Consider the following 12,991-nt stretch of genomic DNA (forward strand, 5'->3'; position numbering starts at 1 on the left):
GACATTTGTTATGTTCTTGCATTCAAAAAACTTAATGGAGAGCAAATCCGAATTGAGGGATTAAACTATATTTAACTTGACACAGTGACCTAAATATTTTATGTTTATGACACAATGCACCCGAGACACTACACAAGCATTTCTGACACAGGTGTTCATTGACAGGTCCTTAAACAAGCCCTCATAATAAATCTTGAACTGATTGACAAATTCACTTGTGAAATGGATTGCTGTGAACTGTATGCCAATGATTGACTTATGTTCAATAATATGGTATTAAACAATACATTGTATTCTAAAGCCGCTTTTTTGTATTGCCTTATCAATGATTAACTCTTCTGCCACAAGAATGTAATGCATTTTAATATATATATATATATATATATATATATATATATATATATATATATATATATATATATATATATATAGGAGGATAAGGATAAGGAGGGCAGATATGTGTTATTGAGATGGGATTTAGAAGGACAATTAATAACTTTAATGTGTACAATCCACCCTGAGAAAAAGTTAGATTTAAAAAAAATTATTTTAAAAATAATCTTTGTTAGCAACAGAGGAATAACTGTTATGGGGAGATTTTAATCTGGTTATGAATGAAAAGTTGGATACTCAGAGTACAAGAAAACATAAATCAACAAAAGGGGCCACACTTCTGTGCCAGGTGTGAGATGAGTTGGGTTTTACAGATGTGTGGCATTTAATGCACCTGCAGATTAAAGATTTCACCTATTACTCTTAAGCTCATAATATTTATTCTAGATTAGACTATATTTTTATGTAAAAAAAAATATGTATTAAGGGTAAAATTAGGTGAAATCTTACCAATACCTGAAGTAGATCATGCAGCAGTGATAACTGAAATTGAGTTTGGGAGTATACAAGAGACTATGAGGTTTATATTGATATTGAGGTTTAATAACTCCCTACTTAGAGATAAAAAAAAAATTAAGAATAAAATAAAACAAATAATAATGGAGAAGTGTCACCAATTATATTGATGTAGGCTGCCAAAGCTACTGTGAGAGGAGTGATAATAGCATATGCATCATGGAAAAAGAAGGTCAAAGAGAGAAGTTAAACCTAGAAAATAAATTAAAACATTTACATGAGCATGAGAAAAAAAGGTTTATGAAGAGTTAAAGAAGGTAAAGGAGGCATTAGACAATAATTAGTGTATTAATTGTAATATTCTCTTTGAGTACAAAAACAAGTAACAATAGTGAATGTTTAACACTTTAGTAAAATAGTTGATCATGTGACTTACTAAATGAGTAATATTACTCTCATCTTTGTGAAGCTTGTTTGTTACTCTCTCTGAGAAAGGCTCATGCCGAAGAGCTGTTTTAACTTTTGTATTAAGCCATGTAATAATAAAGGCTTTTTAATTAATAAGAGTGCCTTGGTTATCCAACTTTTTGTTTTTGGAAAATGAAACATTACTTTAAGTCTTTAAAACTCCCTGCATTTTCAAGTCAACATAATAAGGTGTTAATCCATCCAATAACAAAGAAAGAGATTTTAAATGTCCAGGAAATAATGGATTTACAAATACATTTTATAAAGAATTTCTTGATTTATTGTCCCCAATTCTGGTTGAAGTTTTTCAAAGGATTTTAGAGAAAGGAGAGTGGCCACAGATATGGAACTCTTCTATTATATCAGTAATACCAAAAAAAAAAGGAAGATATCCCACACACTGTTCGTCCTACAGACCAATATCTCTTGTAAATGTAGATCAAAAGATGTTTACACCAATAATAGCTACAAGACTTGTTAACATAATATAGACAATAACTGATTAAGACCAGACTGGATTTGTGAAAAGTCATTAATCTTATCAATTATGCAACAAAAACTAAGCAACAAATGTTAATAATTACTTTAGATACTGAAAAGACATCTACTATAGCCCTTTATTTTTTAAACATGCGAAGCATTTGGTTTTGATCTGAATTGTATTGAATTAGTTAAAGAAATATACAGTCAAATGCAAAAGTGAGGGCCAATGGAACTCTTTCAGAGAAATTTGAATTAAAGAGGGTGACAAGACATTTGCTTTATGTATATGGCCTTTAGCACTAAGTATACAAATTAATTCTAGAGTGAAAGGTCTTAAAGTAGAGGATGAAGAACATAAACTTGCATTGTATGATGTCATAATGTTTTTAACAGAAGTAGAAACTTCACTACCTGCAGTAGAGGAGATAGATCTGTATGGAGCTTTGTAGGATATAAATTAAACTTGAAAAAGACAGGAGCTATGGAAATAGGAAAAGAGAGTTTAAAGAAAATTGGTACTTTCACCATAGTGGCATTCAACTGATCACAATGTAATCAGGGCATTAATAACGTGAAAAATAACTATTACAATTTGAAACAAATGTTCAGAACTTCTTACACTACTGTAGAGTTCTCATCAATAAATCTGCCACATGCAGCAATAACAGCTTTGCAGATCCTTGGCATTCTAGCTGTCAATTTGCCCCGATACTCACATGGCATTTCACACCATGCGTCCTGTAGCACTTGCCATAGATGTGGCTGGCACATGTGTTGGGCAAGTCTCACACACATTACAGTTTAGCTGATCCTACAAATGTTCAATGGGTTTAAGATTCATAACACTCTTTCCAATTATCTGTTGTCAATGTATGTATTTCTTTGCCCACTCTAAACTTTTCTTTTTGTTTTTCTGTTTCAAACGTGGCTTTTTCTTTGCAATTCTTCCCATAAGGCCTGCACTCCTGAGTCTTCTCTTTACTGTTGTACATGAAACTGGTGTTGAGCGTGTATAATTCAATGAAGCTGTCAGCTGAGGACATGTGAGGTGTCTATTTCTCAAACTAGAGACTCTGATGTACTTATCCTCTTGTTTAGTTGTACATCTGGCCTTCCACATCTCTTTCTGTCCTTGTTAGAGCCAGTTTTTATTTTTCTTTAAATAGTGTAGTGTACACCTTTGAATTAAATCTTCAGTTTTTTGCCATTTTTTACCTAATATTGACCTTAAGACAAGCCAATCTATTGCAAAAGATGGGGGGGAGGGGTTCTAAACAGATTTTGAATTTAGGAATCTGAAATAAGGATTTGGTTACTCTTTTGCAGATTCAGTGTGCCGACAATAAATAGGTTCTTAGACTTTTGCAGACTCACACAGTGGCCATGAGGAGAGTTGGGTGAGACGGTGACACTGAGCAGGGCTTTTGATATCATTCCCTCTATTAAAGCACCTGTGGTCCTCAAGGGTTTTTAAAATGCATTAATCATTTGGCCATATCACTAAATCAAGAGATGGACTGGAGACAAAGAGCATGCCACAGTGTTTTGAAGGGGTGATTTCTAAAAATACCCTGCGTAACTTAACTGTCCTGTAAATAGGCTCTACACAACCATGTCGGGGACACTGTCACCTCATCTATTCCACTATACAGTTCAATGCACCTATACAAGTCTATTTTTCTATCATGGTGGGAGCTTTTGATTGACTTCTATTGTTTTTATGCTAAGCTAATTATATTTTCTATAGCCTAAATGTAATCTTTTAACCCTCATAGATATATTTTGCCATTTTCAGACTTTTATCAAAACATATTATTTTTAATATTTAGCCATTTTCTGGTCCCCACAATGTAGTCAAAACCTCACCTCTCTACGCACACATCCTGTGCACAACCCAGAACAGACCAGCTCACATAAAACTGTTTATTTTTCAATAATGAGTATCAGCTATAAATCATACAAAAAGTGTTCTTGGAACATTAACAAAATATTCCCGGTACATATCATTTAATGTTTCTCTTTAAGCTGGACTGATAAGGAACATTCAAATTCAATCATCTGTCACTTCCACAACAAACTATATTGCCATCTGACCCCTTTACTCTGTGTTTTATGATATAATGTGTGTATATTACAAAGTGTGCTTTGCCATGCTGCTGACAGCCAGAGGTCTGTTTTATGGCCCCTTCTGGATGAATGAGCTACATGTTTTTTCCAGGTATTCAAAGATGACTCGCTCTTACAGTTGCAGGCGGGCGCTCACACACTCATAAAAAAATATGATGCATATTATATCTATTGAATCATGTCCTTTGACCTTAATGATTTCAAGCTTATGTGTGAGAGATAAGGCAGAAGACAACCTAGTCTACTTTTAATTTCACACAGCTGCTAATCAAAAATGCTTTCTCAGCAACAGGGCCATTCAGTCTATGGAGTTTGAATGGCCATGACGTTTCTGTGCAATAATAGTGAGCAGGATTGTGAATGTTAGTTCAAGAGTGAGAGAAACAGGGAGGGAGAGAGAGAGAGAGAGAGAGAGAGAGAGAGAGAGAGAGAGAGAGGAAAATACCTGGAGAGGGGAAAAACACTGAAATGAGCAAAGATGACGTTATAGGTGATGGAAGGCCACAGCAGATGTTCATCAGGGCAAGAATTACATGTGAAGAAATTATGGGAGAAAAGTGAAAAAACTAATCTAAGGAAAACCAAGTGTGATGGAAACAGAGTGAGTCAGGAGGTGAATGCTGTGTATGTGACTGCAGGAGACAGGATCATGGGAGAAATTAGTGTTGATGAAAGGTGGGGACAATTAGATTGCACTGAATGACACAGGAAACCAGCACAACATTTGCATGGTTCTTAATGAACTTGAAGAAGAAATGCTGTCATTCTAATCACACAGTATTTGCCAAGATTAAATGGAAGAGGAATATCACATAAAATAAAGATTTACAGAAGGGGGAATGTAAAAAATATAAGTTAAACTGAAGAACAAAAATCAAAGTTTCTGCACTATTTCTAGGTCACAAATCAAATATAAGCAAATTGTGACATTGACCATTTTAATTCCTTTGTACAAATTATTTCCTTGCCTCCATGTAAGCACACAAGAAGCTTCATGATTCTCAAATCATGATGAGATAACATGAACCATCAGGTTTTGCACAAACTTGTGGACTCAAAAAGCAAAGATTCATATTGATTTGAATGATTTACCTTTTTTAACAAAATTGCTAACATTGTAATTTAATGTAATGCCCATTGCAATGAAAATGCAACCCATGTGGGAACTAGTTCTTTCAATTAGTCTAACCCCCACTTAGACTTTGGGAAACATTTAATGCTACTTTAATTGGTGCTATTTTAGTGTCTCTATACTCTTTATGCTGCTTTGTTTGTAAAATTTTAATAAACCACTATATTGTTACATATTGTTGTTTTCTTTCCTATGAAAGAAATGAATGCATTTTGACAGGGAAAAAAGTATATTTAGAGTGATTAATCGAGATTCAAAAATGTATTGACTGACAGCACTACTAACAATATAATAAATAATGACAAATGTATTCAAATGCAATACAAAAGTGCCAAATAAAAGCATTGCATAAGTGGATTCAGACTCTTTGGACCCTACTGTATCTACCCTAATAAAACAGCCGATGTGTCTAACTTGGGCACTGTTGAGCCTAAATATTTTACTTTTCCTGCCCAAACCAGGTCTAACAACAGCTTAGAAGAACAAATTATACTCGGAAGTGCCGTTTTGCTCTATTAAGCCCTTTTGAATCAAACTTGAATGCTATCAACCCTTTGATTTTAAACTAGACCATAATGGAATTACCAAGCAATCAACCCTTCATTAAAAATATGAGCATGCAATAACCTTCACTGAAAGCCTAAAGTTCTAATTGCCATTAGAACAAGCAGCATTCAAGGTGATTTAATGTACAATGTTTACAACTGTGTACTGCTTAAGACTTATTCAAACAAATATTAAAAAAGAATTGAAAAGCCTGACAGTTCTAGAGTTTCATGGAGTGCTAATGTGAGCCAATGAACAGGACAGAGCTGGTATACAGTGAATGAAATTAGTGATTCAAGCTTGGTCACCTCACATTGAGTGGATTACCATGCCAGTTATCGATGTGATCTATGCAAATGGGACCCCATATGGCACATGGCACCTGGAAACACAAACGGTTTTGAGCCTCGTGACACCTGTGTGAAATAGTGTGTGTATGAATGTGTATTTGTATGTACTTATGCAGTCAAATCTGTTTTTAATTAATGATTAGACAAAGTGTACACTAGGGCCACTGTTGGTGATAATCATGCCAGCTAATATGGTGTAACACAAATACAATGAACAGCCAGTAGCTATAGAAGCTCAGTCAGACTAGAAATAAATGATAGTTCATTAACCGATTAGCACTATATAAGATCTGATCTGGTTGACTCCGACTAGGGGAGTATGGTGAAAACTATTTAGCTCTAGCTCTGTCTCTCTCTCTCTCTTTCTCTTTGTTTACACTTTGTTTGCTTTATAGGGATGCACATTGTTTGTTTTAAACTCTTTGTACATTCCCTTATGGACTGCCTCCACACATGAAAGAAAAATTACAAATGAGATCTTAATATTTCAATTGTTTCTCACCATCAATGATATTAAATGGAGAGCAAAGACACATTTTGGCCATATTTTTTCTTATTAGAATCTAGTCCACTCCAGAGTCTACTCTAGAGTTTCAGAAAAGATGTCAACAATGTCTCAGATTTGCTAAGACACCAAAGTATGCAATCAAAGTCCGAGATCTCAATCTGAACTCAAAAATGCCTCATCAAGTTCTTCCAAGACCAAATTTTCTGAACTATTTATCTACATTAATTTATGTCTTACCCTAAGGTATTTAAAGGAAAACAATTGAGACAAAGTTGATGCTTAGCTTGATTTCTATAAAGCTGTTCACATGGTAAAAAAACATTATGGCATTACTTTCTACAAAGCTGCTTTGAAAATATGTGTATTGTGAAAGTGCCATACAAAAAATAAATTACTTGACTTCAATGACACATAAAGAACACCATTAAGATTCCTGAACTATGAAAGAGCAACATTAGAGAAACAAAGCATTCTTTGTAGGCGTAGTATGACAAGGAAGACAGAGTGGTTTATTTGACAGGCTGTGAAGTTACAAATGAGCACACCTTTAATTGCGTCACAAGAATCTGTCCTTCACTTTATACTGACCCAATTACAACCCACTCCGGCACGGTGTGGGACGACAATAAATACATACATTTGTTCATACAATGACCTAGATAGCTATAAACCTGACAAAAACACACTAAAACAGACAGCCAGGTACCTCTGCTCATCTTGCTGGTCATCTAAGTGACCTGCAAGTCCACCATCTAATAACAACACAAGAGCCGTCTAGAGCAGGGTGAGAAAATAGAAAAGTTCACCAACCGTTCATTTCTTTTCTCTCTCTCTCTCTCCTTCTGCCGTCTGGACTTGTGCAGTAGTCCTATCAGAATGACAGCAGCCCGAATGCCAGCTTTTTTGGAGTTTACTTGGGCTTCAGAATCCGACATGCTGTCCGGCCCACGCTCTGGGCTCAGACTTTGGACCAGGACTGTCCTGTGTTATACTGGCACAACCAAGCACTCTGCCACAGGATGTGGAACTGAGCATATACATCTCTGTGTACCTCTCTCCTTTTCATGCTCTCCCTCTCTCTCTCTTTCCTTTCCTTACTCCCTCCTTCACCAGTTCTCATTGCCTTTCCATGTCTGATAGGCAGAATACAATGTTAACTCCTCCTCCCTCCCCCTCCTAAAATTCCTCCTCTCTCTCTCTCTCTCTCTCTCTCTCTCTCTCTCTCTCTCTCTCTCTCTCTCTTTACATTCATTTTCCATCTGCTCTGTTCAAGGGCTGCTCAACTCTCTGCTGTCAGACCTTTTCACTGGATAACCGAGCCACAGTAAAACTATTCGTAGACTAAAAACTAAACAAAAATGAAAGGATAATTTGAACGTTTTTTTTTAGAAAACCTTTTTTTTTTCATTCCAGCTTTATTTTTGTTCAGTATTTTCTAAATCCAGTATAGTTTTAATATTTAAGTCTACTGTATTTAGTTTTAAGTTTAGTTCTAGTAAAAGAATAGGCTGCAAAATTATATGCTTAACTAATATAAATGTCCTTTTAAGTTCAGTTAGAAACTCTACGTTGTGCATGCCGATAGGTTCAGTTCCTGACATGCCTCAACGTAAACCAATCAGGGAAATACACCTTCTGTCAAAATGTATTAAAGAAGTACATGCCTCAACGGCTGTGATACAAGTTTAGCAGTGCAGCCTTGCATAGCTTTCCCCCACCTCCCCAGCTCCAGTCTATTATAAACTAATCCAAGAGCTGTCCACACTGAATTTAAGTAAGGAATAATGAACAGTCAGCCGGTCATTATCGCAAAATAAACCCAACAGGGTGGTCAGGGTCTTATATCACCGTGAAGGGATATTTTTTGTGATAATGACTGGCTGATTTAATGCCTACTAACCAAGTAAATTACAATAATGCTATTATATGAGAAGAAAGAGATCACAGAATCTCCAGAAACTGAGTTCTATATTTATATCTATATGTTTATATTGCGGAAATGACTGACTACATTATCCCACTTATAACATGACTGTGACGAGGAAAAGGGTATGACCGGTCCGTGAGGATGCACCCCTTGCAACGAAAAAAAAAGTGAGATACGCACGCAGCTGCTGTGCGTCAATAATTTGTTATGCTTAAAAGCAGTTTTATGTTGTAAAATTCTTTTTGGTTCCCGCTTCCTCCTGTCCGATTAACAAGAGGCTTCTCTGCCACACTGGTGCTGAAACCCAGGATTGGTGGAATATGCACCGTCAGAGAGCCCTCGCCGCTGACTGAGGGTAGCAATTCAGAGGATACACTCTCCGGTGGTACTGGAGCGGTTCGCCATGAGGCGGAGGAGCCCGCTGCCGCCTGCCAGGAGGCGAAGTCAAGTGCCATCGCCCGGCATCGCGGAGGATCACTGCACAGCTGGTTAAGGACTGAATGGCGGCGTGGTCGGGAACCGGAATGTTTTGTTTTTTCCCTCTCTCTCTCCCTCTCCCTCTCTCTTTATCTCTCCCCTCTCCCTCCCATCGTTCCCAGGAGGCGGGGAAGACCAGCTAGTGGCAGAATGGCCGAAGGCCAATTGGTTCCCTGGCCTGAATTGTGTGTTGGCGGTATGTGACAAGGAGGAGGGCGTGGCCAGGCCGTGAGGATGAACGCCTGGCGCTGAGTTGCCCCAATCAGCAATAGAGAGAGATAAGGAGGAGCCGGAGAGCCGCTTCCTCCTTTCTGATGAACAAGAGGCTTGTCAGCCACAATGATTATCTGCCAAATTAATAACTGAACATGACATAATGAATTTAGTTCAAATTATTTTAGCATGCATGATTGCAAAGTAATATGAGTAGGAAAGATTACTTGCAATTCCCAGATGACTGGTTATATTCCGGCCACTATGTGTGGCCTTATTCAGAAATATAACTGCTGAATGGCATGATTGACCAGTCAGAATCGAGTTTTCACAAAGAGTCATGTAACAAATATGTTTAATGGCAAAAACGTCTCAGTGCTATCTAGTCGCTATGCTATAGTGGCATTTTCAAGTTTAATGAAGCCGGTTGTAAAGGTGTCAAATTTTAGAATATCCCATAAAGCTGCAGTCACATTTACCTTTGCACTGAGAAATTTGTGGGCAAAATCCGGATGGGAATCCGCAACATCACAAATTTTGCGTGGAGTTCAAGCTTGTTGAACTTGGAGATGCGAATTCGCCATTTTGAGCAACAGGAAGTTGCTTGGTTTGGCAGTAACCTCTGTGTGGGAGCTGCTTTGCACAAAACTATACTGAATATTCATAAGGATTTCACTTTAATGGTGAGTTTCTTTTCAACTTAAATCTCCAGATTTTAAAGTGCAGCATTAAAAAGAGGCTGCTTGTCAGTATGTTTCACAAACGCTCAATATCTGCCCACATCTTCTTCACCCACAGAATTTTGCCGTGCAAAGGTAAATGTGACCACGACTTTAAACTAAAACTTATTTGTGATCCTTTTTATTTCACTTTACTTTTAGAGCCATGACAGTCTTTTTGAGTTAATTTCAGTTTTCATTTTAGTCATTTTTAACAATAATACTGAGCAGAACACAGTCTAAAAAAATCTGTTCTCTCTTGCCCTTCAGACTTAACCCTATTGTATCTTCCTGAATCTCAATTTGAACATATATGTTTCTTGTTCTGTGCTTCAGTGAAGAAAAAAACACTATTATCTGCCATTCAGTATCCTTGACCCTCTCTCACATGTTCTATGACATTTCTTAAGATCATAAAAAGACTTTCTGAAGATTCAGACGCATAACAAAGGTGGTTCAATTTACAGAAGTGACCTTCCTCTATCACGGTAAGAATTTCCATTATGTTCCAGTATGTGTGCATCTGTATTTGCATGTGCTAAGGTCCAGAATGAGGTACACGTCGCCCACTTCCTCCCTCCAGCATCTCGTCTGACCTGTTATTTATTTCTGTCTAACTGTCCCTGTTTGCCATTCATCTTCTCTCTCTGTGTGATTTTCCAACCACTACAGGAGGAAGTTACTTCCTCTTGTTCTGAGTTACTTCCTCTTGTTCTGTCTGCCTGGTCTACTGGACCTGACTTCTTTCATACATGACACACTAGTTGCCCAAAGCTTACGTTCTTGTAGTCTGTAGTTTGCATTAGCTGCCAGCCAGACTTCTTGAATCTTTCTGGAAAAGATTTAGTAGCAACGTCTGCAAAAACTGTATCTTTCTGACATCTGAAACAAAAACTTGTGCATGGATGCCATGGCAATTAGCGTGTGCCTGAACGCGTGCCATGTCTCTGCGCTAACGTGCTCAGCAAGCCACGTGATAAGATGGGTGGGCTGACTGTCTCAAAAGAGATTCGTCCACAACCAGACGGATTGACATCAGCAACTGCGCCACCACGAGGACATAAGAGCACTGGAAATTGGATGTGCCAAATTAAGATTTGACATTGGTTGTTAAAATTAGACCTGACCCCAGATCTTAAAGGGGCGTTCAATGTGACAGTGATTTACAGCAACAAAACAACCATTCATTTGACATTCATTTTTTTATCAAGAGCTGGCTATCTGAGGCAATGTCATAAATTTATGTAACAAACAGAGTTCATCTCAATGCAAACTTTATGCAAGACGGCAGCAACCAATCTGAGTGCAGACACAAAAGGCTCCAATATACTTCATATGAAATCGAAGAATGAATGGGTGTGATGTAATTTCAAACCAAATCTACCCAAAACGCAGTTTATTTTAGTTTGTGTCAGTGGTTTGGAATAGCACACGTGGGTGCACTTCTTCTTACTGCCATTGGTCCACGTCCTTGGTAGGTTATTTTGGTGATAAACGGGGCAACTATTCCTTTAAGACAGCAACATATTGTAAAGTACAAGATATTGAACAGATGAACTTCTATCATTCATTATAAACACAAATAAACACATTGTCTAATATCTACTCTGAAGGTATATCTTTCAGTTAAGATAATAAAATCACTATTATTTTGTTTAAAAAATTCATTTAGTAATATATTGTTGTCTTATATGGTAATATGTCTAATAAGAGACAATAAGGCCAACAAATGAACAATACTAGGAATGAGACAACATCAACATCAACAAACAGCAGCTGTAACAACAAGTGTTTCAAAGAACCAGTATGCACCTTCCCAGGGTCGTAGCAAGCTCTGGGTCCTTTATTAAAATAAGACAGTTTCACTAGAATCTAGAATCATTACCACTTTTCACCCCACTAGATATGGCCCTGCCCCTTCCCCAGACTCAAGCTCCGGCTCTACCATGGTAACCATGCCTCAGATTCCCAAAATCTGCCACAAGTATCCTTGTCCCTATAGCAACCCTCTGAGTTTCCACCAGGGAAGGGGCTGGGTGATAAGCAAGCTGGGTCATGTGATCATTGTGAGAGATAGTGGTCTCTGTATCGATGGAGAGGTTCTGTGAAATGAATACATGAGGTGTCTGATAAGGAAGGTGGACAGTATCTTCTTGGCTAAGATCTTAAAAGAGTTAGAAAGAGAGGGGAAGAGAGAGAGAGAGAGAGCAAGAGAGAGAGAGAGAGAGAGCAAGAGAGATAGAGAGAGAGAATGGCAAAGACAAAGAGGCAGAGACAGAAAGAACGAAAGTGACCTGAAGCTCCAAGCTAAATCCCTCAGAGAGCCACACTGTAAAACATATAATTTTCTTAATCAGCATTTTGTCTTGTTTTCCAGTAAAAAATATCTAAACATCATTAAAACTAGATACATTTACTTGAGAAGCAATATTATAAATGATATTAAGTATTGTTTTAAGAGAAATAAAACAAAATGTAATTAAGTTTATGCTTAAAAGAATAAAGACTATAAAGGCTATTTGCCAATAAACATATTTCAAAGTGTAATTATTTTTCTTACCATACTGGCAAATATGTAATTTTAGAGTTAGATTTCTCTGAAAACAAGATAAGATTTTTCTGAATTATCTGATGTTTTAAGGATGTTTAAATGTTTTTACTGGAAAACAAGGCAAAAATACTGAGTAAATAATATTTTTTTGCAGTGCACAAACAAATGCTTGAGCAAACACAACCCCTCCTAATGCCACCACATCTCCACACACACACACACACACACACTAGGGCTGGGTGACAGGACGATGTTATCGGATATCAACGATGTCTTACAAAGATCCCGATGCTGATTGCAACACTCAAAAACAGATGATGATCGACAATATTGGGAAATGGCAAAAGCATGGATCTGGGAAGTCACCAAAAATATTAAACAGTAGCCCAGTGTGTGAAACTAGCACCTGCAAAATGTGACGAGGCTGAATCCAGTTTGAAAGCTCCTCGTCCAAATGTATGTCATGCGTGGGTAATTTTGCTCATTTGCCCGCAACAGGCAGGCGACCTGTAAAAAGTCTCGGAGTGACACATAACAAGAAATGCAGTTAGTCACAAAGACATGTACTTGAATAAGCACACTTTCTTATATTTTTAAGAACAGGCAAAAGAAAAGCGGTCAATGCTTGTGTTTGATGCACT

At 37.3% G+C, this 12,991-nt stretch overlaps 1 protein-coding gene across 2 annotated transcripts in view; it reads right to left on the reverse strand.

The window, feature by feature from the left end:
- rap1gap2a (RAP1 GTPase activating protein 2a) overlaps nt 1–12,991 on the reverse strand; it is a 94,952-nt gene that overhangs the window by 45,167 nt on the left and 36,794 nt on the right. Inside the window, exon 1 of one of the 2 annotated variants that reach the window (XM_052107723.1) lies at nt 7,274–7,521. The exons of the other annotated variant lie outside the window; for it this stretch is intronic. Coding sequence (XP_051963683.1) covers nt 7,274–7,398 — 125 coding nt within the window. The 5' untranslated portion in view covers nt 7,399–7,521. Of the gene's footprint in view, nt 1–7,273; nt 7,522–12,991 lie in introns of those variants that run through there. 2 annotated transcript variants of the gene reach the window in all.

The sequence above is a fragment of the Xyrauchen texanus genome, chromosome 36 (genome assembly GCF_025860055.1).
Source record: "Xyrauchen texanus isolate HMW12.3.18 chromosome 36, RBS_HiC_50CHRs, whole genome shotgun sequence".
Classification (NCBI taxonomy): domain Eukaryota; kingdom Metazoa; phylum Chordata; class Actinopteri; order Cypriniformes; family Catostomidae; genus Xyrauchen; species Xyrauchen texanus.